At 45.9% G+C, this 20,187-nt stretch overlaps 4 protein-coding genes across 4 annotated transcripts; 2 read left to right on the top strand and 2 right to left on the bottom strand.

The window, feature by feature from the left end:
• Positions 1–6,246: 6,246 nt before the first annotated feature.
• Positions 6,247–6,408, top strand: DFJ58DRAFT_623436 (uncharacterized protein; the record flags this gene model as incomplete). The annotated part of the gene is made up of 1 exon (XM_041381069.1): positions 6,247–6,408. A coding segment is annotated over one exon (162 nt), but the record flags the coding sequence as incomplete, so codon positions are not given.
• Positions 6,409–11,009: 4,601 nt separating this feature from the next.
• On the top strand, positions 11,010–11,650 carry DFJ58DRAFT_891677 (uncharacterized protein; the record flags this gene model as incomplete). The annotated part of the gene is made up of 2 exons (XM_041394761.1): positions 11,010–11,022; positions 11,064–11,650. The coding sequence occupies 2 exons, from the start codon at positions 11,010–11,012 to the stop codon at positions 11,486–11,488; spliced, it is 438 nt and encodes a 145-aa protein (XP_041241713.1). The 3' UTR covers positions 11,489–11,650.
• Positions 11,651–13,158: 1,508 nt separating this feature from the next.
• On the bottom strand, positions 13,159–15,040 carry DFJ58DRAFT_797846 (sphingolipid C9-methyltransferase). Its single transcript, XM_041390651.1, has 9 exons — positions 14,587–15,040; positions 14,381–14,533; positions 14,309–14,330; positions 14,254–14,261; positions 14,103–14,219; positions 13,896–14,053; positions 13,727–13,851; positions 13,503–13,680; positions 13,159–13,436 (listed from the first exon to the last, which is right to left on the bottom strand). The coding sequence occupies exons 1-9, from the start codon at positions 14,990–14,992 to the stop codon at positions 13,236–13,238; spliced, it is 1,368 nt and encodes a 455-aa protein (XP_041241712.1). The 5' UTR covers positions 14,993–15,040; the 3' UTR covers positions 13,159–13,235.
• A 3,184-nt stretch (positions 15,041–18,224) lies between these two features.
• DFJ58DRAFT_730186 (uncharacterized protein) lies at positions 18,225–19,862 on the bottom strand (the record flags this gene model as incomplete). Its single annotated transcript, XM_041385851.1, has 15 exons — positions 18,225–18,440; positions 18,489–18,529; positions 18,579–18,698; positions 18,759–18,854; positions 18,911–18,965; positions 19,023–19,099; positions 19,165–19,221; positions 19,258–19,288; positions 19,341–19,369; positions 19,428–19,436; positions 19,491–19,524; positions 19,585–19,617; positions 19,671–19,690; positions 19,750–19,759; positions 19,815–19,862. 15 exons carry the CDS (start codon positions 19,860–19,862, stop codon positions 18,225–18,227), a joined length of 876 nt encoding a protein of 291 aa, XP_041241711.1.
• Between the last annotated feature and the right edge of the window lie 325 nt (positions 19,863–20,187).

The following is a 20,187-nucleotide window of genomic DNA, read 5'->3' as shown; positions in this document are numbered from 1 at the left end:
AGTGATTGGTTCATATAAGTCATAATCAGGTTAGCTGCAATGTAGAAGGTGGAAGAACTATCTTTGGGTCCCGAGCGGCATCCTTCGATCGAGCCAGATGCATCTAGGAACAGGCCAACCCAACTTGAACAAGTGCTTTGGCACTAAAACCTTTACTACATTCCGCAGTGCTTTTAGCATGTCTCTTGATCTCCAGGACAGATCCTAAAGATGAAAAGCCCATTGTGGATAGTTGGAAAATCCAGGGGAGGGATTTATCATAGGTTCAAGTTCAACTCAAGCCTCAGCAGGTGTGCTCTGCTGTGACTCAGAGTGTCTGGACCGATGTGACAATCATACCAGCGCTAGGCACTTAGGGGAAGCGGAGAAAGCAAAATATCCACTGGTCAACTCTAGGGGGAATGCGCAAAGCGCGTGATAAGGCGAAAGCGCGGGAACAAAGGCGCTATAGGCGCGCGAAGCGCGGGAAAGTCGCGCGTCGAAAAGCGGAACTGGGTGAAAGCGGTATGCGAGCAATAGTGAGATGTTAAGACGTGTACTGAGATGCTGATAAGACAACTGATGCGGATATGGCCACTAGAGCTAACTGCTACTAGGGCTTGCGATGATTTATTCAAAACATAATAAAAACTCGGAGATGGTGACTGTCTATGATGATGGTGGTCCGTGGTAATGTGTGTTGTGTAAAGTAAAAAAAATGTGTATGAAAAATGTGTACCAAGTGAAAATAAACATGGTACGATGTTGAAATAAATGATAAATGGAGAAATGCATACCTGGGAACTTGGTTGGACATGGGAAAACACAGTGGGAAGTCAGGCGCCCTATAGCGCTTAGGCGCGGGAAAATTCGCCTAAAGCGCTATAGGCACATTTTGCCTTACCTTGAGGAAAGGAGTAAAGTGCTAGTCACCAGCGCTATTCAGCTCCCAAGCTATCCGCTTTGGAACCGCTTTTCTCCCATAGCACGCTGCCCGGCCCGACGCCTAGGTATTCCGTCCTCCCATGTCCTGCCTATGTCCACCTACCTCCGCTGGTGCGTTATTTTTCCTTCAATGTTGCTACTCATCAGTCGCAGGTCTTATTACATGTATCCTCATGTTCCGCTGTGCTGCATGTCTTATTACCTGTCGCTACATCGTGCCCTCGCCAGTGTCGCTACTATTCTCACCTACACATTCCCAAACTTTTACGCAGTATGATAAAATGACCCATCGCACATACAGTACAGTACTTCCCTTCCCCAGACCTTTGCTGGTGTCGGAGTCACTTTAGTCACTATATCCTAGTTTTGGTGCAATCGATTCCGCTCTTGCCAATCTCTCCGATCGCGCGTCGCTAAAGTTCCCTCATAAGTTTGATTTTCACAATGTCAGGATCATTGTCGGTAGTCGAGCTATAATCTAGTTGCTATCAGGCATTCCACTTGCACTATCATACCTTATTCCTCGCTTTCCCTTCTTTTAATTTCTTCTTGCTGTCGCTAGTCGGACATCGCATAACGCTATTGCATAGGACAACTTGCATAGCGCTCCTCACTTATATGCACGTTTCTCTGTTGGAACTCACTTGTCGCTAGTCGCTGACCGCTACAGCGCTACTCATTGGTTTTTGGTCTTAGGTCGCTATAGGTTATTAGCCCTTCACATCATCGCTACCCTTGCATATTTGAAGGGAGTTGCTTCAATAGCAGTCCTCTTGGGTCGAATACTACACTCGCGCCTATTTGGATAAGTAGCGCTAGTTTCTAACCAGCCTAGTCGCTATTACTCTTTCACACCGAACCCTGCAGGACCAGGTAATAGTAATGGAAGAAGAACAATGCCAGGCATCCAAGAGAATGAAGAGAGGAGCCTCAAGTAACCCCGAGTAGTAGACTCAGTGAGGCAAGTACTGAGCTGTACATGAGTAATGTGACTATCTCAGAGTGGCTGAGTCAGTGAGGTCGCACAATACGCTCACATAAGCTTGGGTACATGCACTGCCTTGTGAAAAGAAATCGTCCAGACAATCATATTTGAAAGGAGAAGGGGGGGTCACTGATGTTCCTTCTGAGGTGCGAGTGAGTGCCAAAGAAGAGCGACTTGTGACCAGGATGATGGGCCCATGGCGGCTGACAGAAAAATGAGCACACCACACGTGATGATTCCTGGTCACAGCAAATATCATTTTTGAGAACAGTCCAACTCAACCATTCAAAGCCTCCAAGTCATCCGAGTCTTTCTTTAATCGGTTTGTACTGTACAAAATTTTCATTTAAAATACAATGGGGTATTCCAAAAGAACCGTGTCTAACCATACATCATGTCACCAAGGGGAGAAACTATGATTATCAGGAGAGTAGCTAGCACCGATCCCATTTTGGTGGGAGTCCGTGTCAAAGTGGCATTTATGGGCACTGCTGTTGAACGACCTTGTCAATGTCTATGTCTTGTTGGGCAAGAGACCAGTGGTAAGGATGTGCTTGTCCTCAATGTGGTTGGCGAAGAAGTTGACAATGATGTCGAGCAGACGCATCATGAGACCGTGTTGAGGAATGATATACAGGGCGATGGATGGTGCGGTGAAAAGTTGGGGGGTGATGATTTACATAGGCCTGATGTGCTGAGGGCTACAATCGTAGGTCAGTCTCATGCAAAGGTACTGTCATAGAAGATTACAGTGATGGAGGGTCTGAAACTCATGCCAGAACCTGGCGGCAGTGACATCAGTGAATTCATGAGGGCCGGTCATGAAAAGCTGCATTAATAACCCGAATTCACAAAAGTTCTTACAAAAGACAGTGTCACAGCCGGGGACGCATGTAAACATTGTAAGGGATTTGATGGTAGTTCAACTAAGTGTATTTGGAATGTGTACGGAGCTGTTAGTAAATAGTTGTGTAAGGGCAGCTACTTCCAATGGAGTCAGAGCATCGTATAAACCAGTATAGTGGGTGTGGTGAACTGAATTTTTGGATGAATAAAAAAAGCTTTTGACATACAAACCTGACATGTGTTCCAGCAGTGCCCATCGGTAGAGGGTAGCTACCATTATAACCAATGGTTTGAAGTTGCCGTCCGGACCAACATATTGGTGGTACTGGTGTTCGCTGTCATGTAAGAAGTATGTGACCGCTGAGACAATGGCATGGTTGGCAAATGCAACCTGGTCTCCATCAGCATTCTTGACTCCATCAGCATTATCAGCATTCTCAACTCCATCAGCATTCTCGACTCCATCAGCATTCTCGACTCCATCAGCATCCTCAACTGTTAAGACCGTACTCAAGTAGTATCGGATCCGAAGGGCTTTGGCCTCAGCTCGTGCGCTGTGCCCCTTTCCCGAGTCTTGCCCCTTATTTCAGAGTCTTGGAGTATCGCATCTAGTGAGATGGATAAGTCTCATAACGGATCCGTTAAGGCTTCCAGATATCGAACATATAGAGTAATGGCTAATCCGGATTGGATCTGAACTAGAGACTAACGGGTGAGGACTGTCCGAAGACAGAGACGGATATATAGACTATAGGAATCAATCCTAAGTCTTGGAGTAGACAAGAGTATTGTACTCAAGTCCGGACAGATAACGGAGGGACTTAGAGTCCAGATGGAATGAGTGCAATCTAAGATGATATTCAAACTGATCTACTACAGCGCATGTACAAGGGTTTATATACTACGGATAACTAACGGAATGATCAATAAGCAAAGGCGCGAGGCTATGTACGAAGTATAAGCAAAGTATGTGCACAGCATATTGGTAAGTTGGATGGATCACGAACCATAATCAGGAATGAAGTATAAGTTAAAGCGGATCAGTAAGTGTAGCGGATCAGTAAGCATAACGGAAGTAAAGGATAACCGGTATACCAGTGTACAGGAATACCGAAAGGAGATGAACGCTAGTTAGAGTTATATGAACAGGACATGAAATAAGAATCAGATCGGATCTGTGGACCGGACGACAGATATGTCCATCGGATCTGGATCAGATCTGTACCCGGGAATATGGTATATGACACCCTGGTGACATGTAGTAGGGAGACTAGTAAAGGAGGTGATGAGCTAGCTGAGACGATGAGAGAAGCAAGAGTTATGATGTACCTCGTCAGCCCCGGGCCCATATAAATCAGACTGTGTTTGATGGTGCAGGTGGTCTGTCTCTTCTGAGACCAAGGTGAAGGGTGGATTGTGCATGTGAGCCTAGAAGGGCCGGTGCTACCTGAAATTTGGGGAGAAAGAGCAATTGTCAGGGAGTGATTTCCATCATCTTCGGGACTTTGGAATGTTGGAATGTTGGGAATGATTGGAATAAGCCTAGTCATTTGGCTGCACTTGCCCATACAATGTGGATGTAGAAGCATAATCTCTGTGATCCGGAGGACGACCCACTGCGGAATAAATGGATGATAGTGGCTGAGTGGAACTCCTAGAAGGGTTTGAAGTTGAGTCTTCTAAAAAAACCAGCCACTGCGAGTGAAAGGAAGAAAGATTGGGTCATGAAGTCCCTGCGGCCATGATGCACTAGTGCATGCAGTTACTGTTTTGCTTGTTTCCTGGAAGTATCAGGCTGGAGGGAAGTTTGAAGGATCAGAGAGGTAATATTGGACATCTCTGCTTTGCCCTTGAAAATCTTGCCAGTTAGCTTCTCGCAAAGTTCAGTACAAACCCAACACTATTCTACATTGGATGACGAATTCCAATGACGTTTGCCAAGAGAAAGTCTTGGATAATCTTGCAGTCCAAGATATTAACAAAGGAAAATGAGATTATTCAACAAGTAAGATACGACTACACTGTCATCCCTTGGCGTCCTGGATGATGTAATACATCCCTTACAGGCTGCAATGGCACAATGTCACAACATTGTCACGACTTCCGATGTTAATATGTATTTGATAACCAACGCTAATGCTACTTTTCACAATAAAGTCATGGATAGCATTGTAATTTAAGATTTAAATTATGACAAATGTGCATGTTTGACTTTGAGGATGTAATTACATTACAATCCCTTGTTGGCTGTGACGGTGCAATGTCACTACATGTTTACAAGTGCCCATGGTAATATACATTTTGTGTTCAGTGCTAATGCCGTTTTGCATGATAAAATATTATACAGCCTTGTAACTCACACCTAAAATCAGAGAAAATGAGAATGCTTAACAATGGGGATCTCATTACACTACAATCACTTGCTGGGTGTCATGTTGCTGTGCTGTGCCCTTTCCATGAATGCCTCACGGTACTCAAGATGTGTAGACATACATGCCTATGTATCAACACGTCAAATTTATCAGCATATAAATGGCCATATCTAGTAGAAGCAAATATATATATTCCTATAGCTATCATGGCTACAATATCTCGGACTCATAAATTCACTGATGACTGCTGTGGGGTTTGCTGCGACATTCCAAACTTTGACCTGTGCGCTACTACTACTAAGTAAACACAACTTGCTTGTTGCCAGCCACATGCTCTGGACTCTGCATCAGTGCCTTGAAGGACTTAACACAATTAACATAAACTTGCTTGGTTCTTATTGTCTTGAACTGCGGGCACTGAAGATTAATTTCTAGTGTGTTCCGAACTTCCAACTCCTGAGTCACCAGATTTCAGACCTCAGCTTTCCAGATTCTGAGATGATACGAAATCCACTATTAAAGTGTATATCACAATGTGAGTCTGCAATATAACAACCTGAGTTTTGACATTATCAAATTCCCAGCAAGTTATGTTGCAGTGCACAAAGGTGCTGCAACATATGTCAGTCAAATGTCAGTACTTCAGTAGCCAATATTCAATTCCAAATGATGATGCCAATTTTCACCGTTATCGATGGCTTGAGCAATCTGTATCATCTCACGTCACTCAGTGTTTCCCTCATCCTCAACTTGAAAGTTTATGAACTAGTACTAACTATTAGTAAGAAATCTACAGCATCAGGGAAGGAAAGTGTCGTTAACAGAGGGCTACACTGTCAAGTATTGTGGTGATCTGACCGCAGTCCAGCAAGCACAGGTCGCCCATTGGATATTTGATAACATCGAAGAGGCGCAAGAGATCATGGTACAATGGTTAGGCTGCACGGCATTTGCTCACGCACTCAGTATTATGCTCGCATGCAACAAGCGCAGCATATTGGAGGCGGATCCCGACTACCCCAGAGATGGCACCGCAGATGCGCAGGAAGAATTTATTCTCGAAGCCGCATGGTCGACCCTTTTAAACCAGACTGACAAAACACAGACGTGATCCACACGGATGTTGACCTGGAATGTCTATCGGTCTTCGAACAGTGCCTGTTCAAGAAGTCGGCTCAGTCAGGCTCTGCAGGAAACTATCAGTGGGGCATGGATGCTGGGAACCATCAAGATGGTTGGGACCCATATGCTGGGCTCCCATCCGACTGGAACCACAATGATCGTAATGAAGGAGATCCCGGTTATGATGAAGACAACCTTGAGGTGTTATGCTTTCCGACTTTCGAAACAGTCGTAGTTAACAATCAACTTAGCGCAGGCCAGGTTTCAGTGACAGCAACGATGTCGAGCAACATATGTCACGACCTTGGAAGCGAGAGGTAACAAAATTCCATGGAGGACCAAGAAAGCGAAGAAAGGTGGCACTGATCGCGTCTTGAGATGATGCCCGCGACTGCGCAGTCACTTGCTTAGAAGAAAGAAAAATAGCATTGCATACGCAGGAATAAGACTACAATGCAATATGAAAGATTGTTTGGCAACAAGGAAGATAGTCGTTGAAACGATATATGGGAGACCTGACTTGCAGACCAGAAGTACTTGTGATGATACCATCTGACCATGACCTAGTGTGAGCGTGAATATAATAATAGGGAGCACACTCGACTCCATGGTTCGTTTGGAGGACAAGGATTGGGAGGTTCCAGTGACTAGCAGTAAGTGTAATTGATGCGCACTCACTATTTGGGAGCAGCGCAGCAGTGGTCGCGGCAGTTGCTGCAGCAGTCGCAGCAGTGGCGCAGCATTTTCACGATGCCCGAACGGGATCTAAGTAGTGAACCGGTGAACAAATTAAAATCTCATAGTTAACTGTATATGGTCAGACCACTGCTGCCTTTCGCTATAGCTATTACTAATTCGACCTGAGGCGCGTACTTGGCAAAAACTCTCGAGAATCATGATGGGTAGCCTTAGAGACAATCGTCTGTTCCACAGCTATCCAACAACCGTGTATTCGAACATTCCGCACAACACTGGTTAGCAGATCTACTACATAACAGCTAAAGTTTACAAGCTTTGATTCTAGTCCGCCAGGTTACTACTCATTGATACCAATCGCTTGAATATGACCTATACATCAAATGATCCACAGTGGTGGCCAACCATCAATTTTGTGATCGTTTACAGCTACTACGCAGGTTTGTTGGAAACAAGCCGGAAGATGTTGGCGATGCTCTCACTGAATGATAATATTTGGTTTTGGTTTCGCAGTTGCATCCTCTACTCTGGTGATATACAATTGGGGTGAGCGAGATTCTACTTATCACGAAGCAATTACTGATCTCCTTATCATATTCTTCAGCACTAACGTCTGGACAAGAGGTAGGTTGATGGATTTATCGGAGATGCCATCTCACTAAGTACGTTTCCATAGTTCGAACTCGTCTGGGTGAGTACAGTCCCCGTATCAACATGGATAATATATTCAATTCTGGGCAGTCGCAACCCTGGTCCCTCATCACGGTTCTATATCTCGGTGTACGCACCTTATCTTACAATCACCGTCGGCAAGCTGCACTGACTAGTGATAGGTGCGCTGCCTTGGAGTGATTTACTGTAGGTATGTCGTTAGTGCTGTCAAGTTGGTGCTGTACTGAAAAGCCATCTCACGAGCAGCACCATTATCCTGTGTATGTCTTCTCACCTACAGTGTTCTTTGTCTCTGACTGGCAGGATGCAGTCTATGTCCCGACAGTCTCAGTGAATGATGCAGTGGGTCTTCCACACTAAGCCTTGCCACTCCAGACCAACTAACTATACTTCTACATAGGGGTGAGTAATATTCTTGGTCAACGTGCTCGTTTAACATAATGACCGCCTACAGCTGTGAGTTTTTTTGAAGGAACTCTGAGACTCATCAGTAACCTGGGTTTTCAGGCGAAATTCTTTGGCGCTTACATACCTGGACGCCCGTCGTCACAATAGTCACATTGGGCGGTGAGTTGCTGAACTGCGGTGGCACTGACTTCACTGAAATGTCATGCAAAGTTGCCATGATCATTCGGATATACGCCATGTATCAGGGATCCCGAAAGATACTCATCTTTCTTGCTGTAATCTCCCTGACTCTCACGATCACGACTGGAGTACTCCTTGCGATAGTCGAGAGCCATGTTCGATCGGGTAAGTTTTGATTTTGTATGAAAGATTCAAGTGCACCAGGCTCATGAGACGAATCCCAGAGGAATTCATCCTCTCTGGTGCCTATCAGTGCATGACCTACTTTACGGAAGCAAACACCCCACTCTTGATTGGCATGGATTGGGAGTACGTGACTGGACTCATATGGGAGGTCCTCGCGTTGTCTTTTGCAGTCTGGATTGTCATAAAACACTTCCGTGAACTGCAACGACGACCAAGATGGAACACCAAGGACTGTTTCATGGTGTTAATAAAGACACACGTGCTTTACTTTGCAGCGTGAGCTTGCGATTTAACTGTGACCATAATTTTCTGCTGAAGTTCCTCATGCGCTAGCTTTGCTGTTATGTCTTTATTCACATTCGGCTATCTGTCCAACAATCTGTCGGTATGCACAATCTGCGACTGATGTCTGAATCTTACCTCTCATCATTATTCCTATAGAACCCCTCTTCCGTGGGAGTCCAGATTTATAACGGCGTTAGCCAAATCGGTTCCGTCGTGCAATTGTTTGTGCTGGGCCCACACCTCATCCTTAGCATCCGAGCACATCACGCTTGGCTTCTGGCCGACTCTAATGAAGGGACTGTTATGACTACAATTGCTTTCCAAGAGGGCATACACGAGTTGACTGACAGTGACGTATAGCTCGGAGCAGTCTTGCAGATATTTTCAGTGATATTTTGGTAAGGAAATAGTGGTGCACAACATGTGCGGCCGTGAAGTGGAAAATGCTCATCGAAATCTTAGATTTTAGCTATGAGAACCCTCGCGAATGATGCCTCGATCGATAAGCCCACCATGGGTCCTCGGTATATATGTAATATATTTGATTGGTTTCTATGTCCACGCCCAACAGTTTGCGACAGTGAGGCGTGTTACAAGTGTTCTTGCTTGGTGTTGGAGCAGGGGATGATACACGAACTGGTGCAAGAGTGGAAGCCATTGAAGGTATAGGATGGTATGTAGTAAGATGAAGATATCGCAAGAGATGGATGTCTAGGTTGAGAAGCAAAAGAACAACCAAGGTTCCAATATGGCTAAGGGAAATTCTGACGAAGTAAAAAAGACGACGAGCTTCTTCGCTAATATTGGTGTGGGATATTGATAGTGAGAGAGGCTGCTAGATCTTTAACATCAGGTCACCGACAAGATGAAGACTAAACCTTAATTAGCTTTGATTAATCGTTGGTACAGCCAGGCGCAGAAGCCTCTCGTGCGATCACAAAATTATCAGCGCATACTAGCTAAGGGCTGCTCAATTCTAAAATGTCGTTGTCAATGTCGACTTGACCTTATGGCCAACCTCTCGTAAATTACTTACGCAGACCCTAAACGTTTAAAGCTTTCCTTTCCTGATTTGGCCACCTCTGCACTGTGGATAGTAGTTCCAGTGAAATTCAGTGAGCGAAATCGGATGATAATGGTCTGAAACTCAGGGCATTAGGTACTGAAATCAGGGTGCTGAAATTGCCGTTTTTTACTCTGAAATTTTACTCTGAAATGATGCACTGAATTCATGCTAGAATGATGTTTCACAGAAATCGGGCAAAACTATTGAGCAACACCCTATGGTGCGCGTCACTTAGACACCACCAATTGTGTGCTAAAGTCCTACTGTCTTGAATAAACGTCAGAATTTTAATTCCTCTTACAAAAATGTTCCTTTTGATGAGACGAACAAAACTGTAAGAGCGATTTTCAATCTGGTCAAATTTGACGGAGATAAAAATTTCGTCGGCAGTCAGATTGGCCACTTGTTATCTACCCTACTGACAGTCAATCAAAAAGTTGTGCTACAGTCTCCGGAACTCGTCGGTGGGACTTGTACTTGGTTGAACTGAACTGCTGGACCTTCAGCTGTGCATAGCATCAACGACGGGGCTATGCTCTGCTTGTGAACGAGACGGAGAAGTGGGCTTATTGGGCCAACGAGCTGCACGAGCCTGAGTAGCTTTGATCCTCCGCGTCGACTTTGGCAGCGGCTTGTAGGGGTTAGGGTTAGGGTTACAAACTTCGAGTCAATTTGGCCTCTGCACACAATTGGTGGTGCCTAAGTGACGCGCACCATAGGAACTAGGGCTCGGTGAGAAATAGGGATGTTACTAACATCGGTTATTAACATCCGGTTATTAACCGGTTAATAACACCGAGGAACGTCAGACGCACTTTTAGCCTGTTAATAATTGTTAATAATTATATAGAGCATCCAGCATCAGCCAGCACCATGTCAGAATAGCCTAGTATCTAAATCTCATCTGAGAGCACTTGAATGAAGGTGTTGAGTGACATGTCACAATTGTTACAGGTAACATTCAACAAATCCTGACTCTGCACTACTGGCTTCTATCTTCAAGGTACTCTCTGCGGCTGAAATTGTGAGTGGGTTGTGCCACCAGATCGAAGCGTTTCGGTGTGACGAATGGCCCTTCAATCAGCAAGTCAAAGACGGTAACCCACTAGCATGGTGGGAAATTCTGGGAATCTCTGCAGAATCATCCACATGCTTGTGTGCTTGCAGTGAGTTCACGTTTCAGTGTGTACTATTCTGAACTTCATATTTAGTGCGATTATCCCTGCAGCACCTCGCCATCAAGTTGTTTTCAGTTCTCGTCAACTCCATGCCTGACGAAGGTACAAATTCGACTACTTATTCGTATCTCACTTTCATCCAGCTCTTGTCCTCACGTACATCATCTCGCAATCTACCCTGCCGAGGCCAGGTCACATCGTACTCTTCTCCCCAGACGCAGACCTCACTTACGCCTCCTCCACCTCCGTACCTCACGACATCATACCTCTATCAAGTTACCAAGCCTGTTCTTCTCAATATCTAGGCAATTTCCCTGCCAACGACCCTCTAGCATCAGGCATCTTAATTCCATTCACTGCAAGCTGGCCGAAGACATTGGTGATGACCGGCACAGCTGATAATGTTGCTGAGAGCTCACGGAAAATCGTGAGTGGTATCCAAGATGCGGGCGGGATAGCTGAGCTTGTGGAGTATGCGGATTTGACGCATGGGTGGTGGATGTTTCCTCATGTCTTTCCTCAGTCGGACGATGGGCTGGAGAGGCTTGCAGTTTTTGTATACAATTAAATGGATTGTAGATTAGCGTGTGCATGTAACTCGATGACGATTGTACCTTCTGCTGCAAAGCAATCTATCGTGGTCATCCAGGGCACTTTCGGATTTCTGCCGTTGTACTTACTAGCAGCACCGAAGTTAGTCGGAGTCTGTCTGAGCAAAACACCATCACACATCCACAAAATCCAAAGACACATCCATATTTGTGCAGCAGCACAAAGGGCCATCCATCGCCATCGCTTTTCTATCCGTATGCGCTTGTATTTGTGAAGTCTGGATTTGCACCCGTGGTGGGGAAGTAGACGCTGTGAAATGAGATCCGCGGGGGTCCACGTAAACGTACATGCTCGAGCTCTCAAATATCAACTCGGCACCAAAGTGCGAGGCCCCACGGGACGACGTCCAACCGCCATATATATAACAGACAAGGTCGGTAAGATCGTGGTGTTCCTGGAAAAGGAAAACCACGACAGATGAAAGCAAAACAAGCACAGAGATGATTCGAACGTAGATATCGATGAGCATTTGCGATGAATGGATGCAAAAATACTTACTATTCGAATTCGATTCGTACAGTATTCCGTGCGCCGCTTCAGACGTCGACGTTTCAACGGCCAAATACCAGATGCCAACCGCTATTGCCAAGAAACACTCCGCTCAGGTGCAAACACCATAGCTACTAGGTTTCGATGTGGCTAGTGCGAATATCATCGCTGCTCGTGCAGCGATGATGTCCCCACTAGTAGTTCACCACTCGATGGAATGCCCGCTGAGAGCCTGAGGCGAGTCAACATCTTTTGAGGGAGTGTGTATCACAATCTGAATAGAATCATGGTCAAAATGTGACAGTGCCCATTGATATGGTCGGATCGATACTATAAACTGGATGGTTCGAACCTGAACGTTTGCAATGAAAAGGCGCAAAGAAAAAAAACTTACAAAAGTTCGATTATCTGCGCTGCTCTAGATGCCAGATGTCAGCGGCCAGATCCCAAATCAGATGATCGACCAGGGATATAATAGTCGAAACCAGGTCAAAAACACTAGCATGGTAAACATTGACATGGCATCGAGCGCTGCACTAAGTTCAAGTATTGAGATGGGTACCACACGATTCCACAGGACCCATCAGAACAGTCCAGACCCCGATACTCGACATCTTCAGAATGAGTACGTGTCATCACTGCCCCAACAGAATATGAACGAGGGACGATCAACTCTCGAGATTTAACCCGGACTTGCCAACGCCAAGTCCATGAGCCGTGACGCTGTAGACGTCTCATGCCTAATACATGGATGCACGTCAGAGATGACGCATAAGCACATGTATCATGCAAGGACGCTGATGTTGATAAGGAGTTACATCGCAATCGTGGAAACCGTTTATGGCAGACGAAAAGGTAAAGTAAGACTTGAGTGAGACAATGGTTGAATTTTCCCGCCGTGCACGTGCGGATCATAGACAAATAAATGTAAAGCAATACTGGCACCTCGATCGCAACGTTCATATCATATATGCGCATATCTGAGCAATACTGTGTAGGGCGGGATTCACGAAGGAGGGAGCAGCAGAAGCACATCACGCTGGGGCTCCAAATAAGTCGGTATATTGTACGACCAAAACATTAATTCAAGCAAGTGGTATATAGCGCATCGCGCATCGTCCGTCCGTATATGTATACGTAGTTTTTCACTCCACCAAGCTTCCAACGCGCGCATCAGTCCAGTTCAACAAAGCATAACTAATCTAGAAAAAAACTCACCTAATCTCCGCATCCCTCCCATCGCGCACCTGCAAACTCCAATGATTCTCAACGCCCAGAACACGGTGGTAGGCGTTGAGGTTCTTGTGCAAGGTGAGTTGGAAGACGCTGGCACTACCTTGGCGGGAGATGATGGTGCTGTAGGCGAGGAAGAAGACCCAGATTCGGTACCAGCGTTCGCCGTATTTCTCTACGACCTAGGACGCGTCAGATCAGTATCGCGTGAGTAGAATGAGTAGGAAGAGAGAAGAAGACGGACACACCTCCTTGCGGTTGCTAACCCAGTTCAAATACCACCTCCAGATAGTAGCGCTATAATGCACGCCCAAGACATCGATATTCTTCACTTCAAACCCGGCGGCTTCGACTTGATTGATAACCCAGCCGAGAGAGCAAGAAGCGTCTGCACCGGGGAAGATGTATTTATTCATGAAGAGACCCCTGCGCGACGTTAGCGTATGAGATATCAGACGACAACGACATCTACCAGATCAGGTCCTCGTATTGCCATGAAGGACGGATACCGGCAACTTGGAGGACGAAGATGCCATCGTCCTCGAGGAGGTCGTACATTTGACGCATGAATGAACCGTAGCGCCTGATTCCGACATGCTGTTGAGAGTTAGACGAGAAGGTGAGGAGGAAGCAGTACTTGCCTCTGCCATTTCCAGACTGACGATCTTGGTAAAGTGTCCAGGGCCGCCTGGGATATCCCTGTAGTCCATGCATAGGATACGAGCCTTGTCGGGGGTGACGCCGTTGGTCTTGATGCGCTCGTTACCAAATTTGGTCTGGTTTTTACCAAGGGTGATACCTGTGACGTCAGCATTTGTAGTTCTTGGCTGCGTAGGCTGCAAGGGTACCCCAGCCGCAGCCGACATCGAGGAGACGGTCATCGGGTTTAAGGTTCAGTTTGGAACAGACGAGGCGGAGTTTGTTGTCTTGGAGTTCTTCAAGGGAGGCGTCTTTGTTGGCGTCTGCTGATGACTCCGGAGGTGTAGATCATGCGTGGACCGAGGAACCTGTGATGTTTTAGAAAGAATATCGTCGAATTGAGGAGGACACGTACCATGAGTAAAAGTCATCGCCTCCTACATGGTTCAAGTAAGTAGAGTGAATACAAAAGTAGAAGACAACTTACTGTCGTAGTGGTCGCGGACCTGTTCTTCGTCTTGAGATTGAGAGTGAACGATGACCTCGGGAAGGAGATTCGTGAAGACGTATTTGAAAAGTTCAGGTGTCATGACCATTTTTGCCCAATCATGACGTTCCTCCATGATGTCCAACACGTCACCTGTGCGCGTTGTGAGGGTGAAATCATAGCAGAAACGCAAAAATAAAAATTACCCTTAAAGTCAATCTTGCCTTCAAAGTACGCGTCGTGGAAGACCTGCATTGGGATTTTCGTGTTGCCGTGGTATTTTTCCTTGAGTTCCGGGTCGTGGATAGTGATGTAGTCTTCGAGGTCTTTACCGGGCATAAGAACTTTGACGTTTTTGCGACGACCATAGGTGCTCGCTACAGCCCAATAAGCGACAGTGACAGGGATACCTGTGATGACGAGCATGAAGAGATATGTCTTAAGGCCGCCACGGTTTACAAAGGGAAGGATGCGTTTGATGATCCATGGTACGACGAGGACGAGAGCAGCGAGTTGAGCATTTGAGAAGTAACCATTGCCTTCTGCTAAACCAAGTAGCGGTGCATTTTTTATAGAAGGGACCTTCGTGATACGAACAGGTGAGAACGTCATCCTCGCCGTTGATGCTGGTCTAGCAAATTGGAGGGAAGCCAGTTTTTATGTTTCAACGCTTATGCTTTGTTTACATTTGTTTGTATCAAGCGCGTATTAGGTATTAGGTACACTCTTCTTACAGCCTGCCAAAGGCTGCCATTGGTAGTTCAGCTCAGTGACCAGTCACTTAGGTTGAGACTCTGTGGCATGTCGTTGCGTTCGGTCGAACCTTCATATTATTGTAAACAAAAGCCTGCCCTACACGTGTCCAGCAAGGCTCACCAATAACACCGGGTCATCCACGTTGTCTGCTAGCGACAATGGACATCACTTCGTACAAAGCTCCGCCACGGTCTTGCACGCTACCATTCATAACATTCATACATCACTCGAGTGCTCGTCGTTTCGCGAACCCAAAACTCAGGCTGCATATGTCTTGTTTCTATCTTAGAAGTCGGATGGAGGCGTGCTGAAGAATCTTAGGCTTGTTTCACATATGAGATCAAGGCAGTTCAAGACGTGTTACTCATTGCAGAAGACAAGCTGATGCAATTTCTACCGGAATCGCCACGACAGACAGGCTTGCTTGTTTTTCTGCGCAGAGCAGAGCATAGTCGATTGGTCCGAGGTACGATTCGCTCGACGAGCCTCTTGGAGAGACCAGACTACTTAGTTGAATTCGATCCGATTCGCGAGTGTTGAGGTTAATGGGCCTGGACAGCTTTTTCTAGCACAGAGCAGGGTGAGGAGCACAAAATGATCGCATCTAATTACGAGAGCATTACCGAAGTCAGCGGCTTTTGTTCGTAACTCCATGGACGTCAGAACGCTAGAGGTATTGAAATTGAATTTATTCTCAAGAACAGAGATCTCTGACATATTTTTATTCATCCTTGACAGTACTCATATGCTGTGGCCATCGTTGCAGGCCTGGGACACAATTGTGCACTCATCCCTGCAGACGTACCTTCATGACTCTTGCATCAACAAAACGCGCTGTCCCACCTTCTTCAGCGATAGCAAACATCATATTGATGAAGAGGGGACGTCGGATTGTGCACTATGAGGTGTCGAATATGTGAGTTGCTGTTGATTTTACGCCACTTTGTCGTCTTACCTTGTACGAAAATCCATTTTCGAAGAACGCTTCGAGGAGCTCACAAGGTATGTTCGCGTCAGTCTGCAGCTCGTTCGTCATCTCATCTCGTACAAAGACGCTGTGCCGGATCACGCTACCAAGGGACAGGCCTTCAAAACTGTGGATTTCCTGCGCTTGTATTGGAAAGTGGTTTTGTCGACTGAGATCATTACCAACCCGGCTGACGGTTGACCAGTCTCACAAGGCATCTTCACAATTCAGTTTCCTCAGCGGATCGATAAATTAGATCTGTCATCACTATTGTGCTGGTAGTGGTGGATAATCGAAGGTATATATGTCGAGAAGCCAAAGCAATCGATGAAGGTAGCGGTGACGATGACGTCTGGTGAGACTCTCGTCCTGCCCATATCTGCAGCCTAATGTAATACTGACATATTGCAGCAGGACGTGGAGTCACACGTTTATTTGAATACGTTCTTGAGTCTCGACAAAGTGTTTCTGTACCCTAAGCTCCCAACCATATTTCCCCAGCGCCAGCCTGTGCCAATTACGGAGACAGCTGTCACGGTAGCGTATCACTGACATTATTGACATGGCAAGCCAGAAGCGGACTCACCTTTCCTCTTACGTGCAAGTGAAGTACCCGTTGGGAGCTATACCTCCATCGATGACCGTACAGCACTCGCCACAGTTGCAAGTCTCAATGACCTCGATAGTGCTGTCTACCGAACAGAAAAACAAATACGGATAACCCCTGTTATAACCCGCGTATCGCCCGCACTCATACTGTTCTGCAAGTACCCGTAAGTCCTGACATCAGCATACGCATATACTGAAGATATTCACCAGGATAGGAGCATGGGCGGCCGTTGGGGGTTTGTTGTGCTGTAACGATGCCCGCCAGCACCGCAGCAGACATAATCATAGTGGTGAGTGAGATGGATTTCATTGTTGCACTTGAGGACAGGGCTGGATGATATTCTTTGCTATTGAACTGACTTCACTTTTATACACAGGCAGTAAGGGGCAGTCAGCCCGAACCATGCATCTGCTGTGTGTCCGACTAAGCAACCTAATACGCCGTGGTAACGCGATATCTCTTGACGTGGCTCCTAGGATATCTCGTTGGTGTCAAGCTCATGTCGAAATTTCACGAAGACGATAAGCTTTCCCAATGATCTCCCAATGAGTAAGTTCTTATTTTATTTATTTTAGATCCTTGTCCATTGTTGAAGCGGGGCCCTATGCTGGACCATATGTAGAGCATTTGTAATTTATCTAGTGAAATGAATGCAATTTCCAAGCTTTCGCACGAGGACGTTGAGTCCTGTTGCAATTGCTGTGCAAGTCACTGGCCATGTCTCTATTGGCGCCACGAGTGCATCGTTGAATGTCAAATCTCTTGGGATTTGCTGTTGCTGCGTCGTCTGCTTGCAGCTATTCCGCAAGCCGAACTTAGAACTGTCGGATCATCAAAACAACCGTGGACTGGACCACATATGGCTGAACCCCAGTGAGAATTGGCCCACACCGTATCGACGGAAAACGGCCGAAATATTGATGAGTCACGAACATACTATTTTAAAATTTCCGTAGATCTGGACATCATCATGACACCGCCTGCGACGTTCTGTCCATAGTGCCCTCCACCCCTTGCTCATCAGTCGAGGCTTCCGTACTTGCAACAATTACCAATTCCTGTCATGCACCCATGATTGGCACTCTGAAGGGCTTGATTGATGATGTCTTGATATGGATGTATTGGAACTTCTACAGAGACATAAAGAGCCTAGAAAATACCAAAAGGCGGTCAGAGTGGAGGAGAAGGTGGGAAAGGAGGGTTGTGTTATCCAAGAGTGAGAATAATCAACAGCGTTACCAGTACGAGAAGTCACGCGTCTTGGGCAACGGTAGTACGGTAGTGCGCGCAAATGTGCATCTCATGTATGTATTATTTGAACATGAACAAGACCCAACACCCGAGAACACATCATTTATAAGATAGAGTACATACTACGTGTATTGTCTACCATAGGGCGCTGCCCCAACGGACAATAAATAATGATTTTTTTTTAAAAAAAAAATGAATGGATCCAGCGCCATCCTAACTGCATAAATTAGCTTCACAGTGATTTGGAGGGGAATGCACCGTCAAACAATATCTGGAATTGCTACCATGAATGTTGCGAAAGAGACATCCTCTCCGGAGATGCCACAAAAGGCACGGTCCGATCTCCAGAAGTCCCTGTGCATTCGTGTGACCAGGAGAGCTTGCACAACGACATGATACCTGCTGCCGAATAAGTAATCCTCATCACATCCAAATTGGGAATAAACAAACTGTGCGACTATGTGTGCCGCTGGAATCTACGCCTCGTGTTAATGAGATGGCATTGAGTGTGCACAGTAACTTACCGAGGAGATCCTACTGGTGAGACCGAGACCAGCAAAAAAAGCTATACCGCATTTAGCAAGTGGATATTCTAGAGTTATGCAAGCACCAACCACAGCTCCAACCGAAGTACAGTAGATTATGGTGCAAGAGACCACGCTTAAGACGGTTGTCGATCTTCCAACCACTGCTCCGAAAATCGACGGTGCGATGCAACAGAAACAACAATATGCCTGAAATTATGTGCATGCAGTCAGTTCAAGCTCATACTAATAGCAGTTCCTGATACCGACCGAGCTCGCCAGAAGCCAGTAAGATGTACATCACCAACACTAAGATTTTTTCCTTCGTGTCTACATATCTGATAAACCCAGGGATCGAGCATTCTCCTTGGTTAATAAATCAAGATTAAGAGCTGAGCAGGGAAAGAGTCTAACACACACACCAGACAGCAATGAAGCAAATTTGTAAAAGCAGACGATCATCGGCACTAGATGGACCTGTGGAGGTTGTGTCAGATATCGGAGTCGGTTGCAGCTTGCTGGTATTGGTCTCACGATGACGAAGATGGTCATAAACACCACCCACTTTCTGTCCCGGTGGTATACTGCCAATGCTCTAAGTACGAAGATACCTGGACCATCAGGGATTTTGCAGATGTTAGAATGGAAAATCAGCTATTTCAATAGGGGGACTTACACTCAGCGAAAAAAATCGTCAAAAACCCTATATCTAATGAGGTGTCAGATGCCCAATCTGTATGTAATCAGAGTAGAGTATCATTTGACTCACAGAGATTCGCTTCCTCATAGGAACGACAAAGCTATGATCGGTGTATGAGTTAAAATTCAAATATCTGCATCACTTGTGCGTACAGCGTTTGATGCATCAGGCTGAAAAATCGCTGAAGAGGCATCCCAACGTAAGAAAAGACGATATGCAGGTGCATATCTGATACTCACTAAGCATACCTAGTAACAAGAAGGCAAATGGAAAGTGACTGCAGCCAAGATAAAACAATGTACCAAGCCTCCACGGGGACTCGATAAGATAGGTGACCTGCGCAAGTAAAACTCAGAGGACTCGCACTGTCACACATTCGAGCTAGATGCCACTTACCGAGTCAGCTATGCAAAGTACATATTCATAAACCTGAATTGAAATTGTAAGCCATTGCCAAGTATATGACGACTTCTATAGCTCACCCAAAGTGATGATAATGCAACTATCAGGAGGAGAAACATAGGTCAACAAATGAAACTAGCTAACGGACAATAACCGCACCATAACCGTACTAGGACGACACATCAACAATCTAGGATGGACTTGATAACAGAACTAGCACTCACCTTGATCCACAAGAACGCATCAGGTTGAGTCCCTTGCAAAGTACTCATACTGGTTTATGGCAATGAATTGACTTCGCGAAGTCAGCTTATAAGATATACAATCCAGGCAATGCATCCCGTGGGACGGCGGCTGGGACGGACATACCTGTTGTGGAGCTGGTGTTCCCGTCTACATTGTGCGATATTTAGCATGAGCTTATCTGCTCGGTTCTAACAGTTGCAGTCATCGTCCACGTTGAGTTCTCGGAAGTAAGTTTCTGATCCGTGCGTCAAGGACGTACTTGTAAGCGGAATAGACGTTAGGTATGCTCACGGTCCAAGGAGGACATGTATTGATCACTACCTAAGTAGAGGCGTTCATAACCTAGTTTTG

This window comes from Suillus subalutaceus (genome assembly GCF_016647625.1).
Source record: "Suillus subalutaceus strain FC151 chromosome Unknown DFJ58scaffold_85, whole genome shotgun sequence".
NCBI lineage: Eukaryota > Fungi > Basidiomycota > Agaricomycetes > Boletales > Suillaceae > Suillus > Suillus subalutaceus.
The sequence above is the reverse complement of the archived record's forward strand: the minus strand, read 5'-3'. Positions and strand labels throughout refer to the sequence as shown.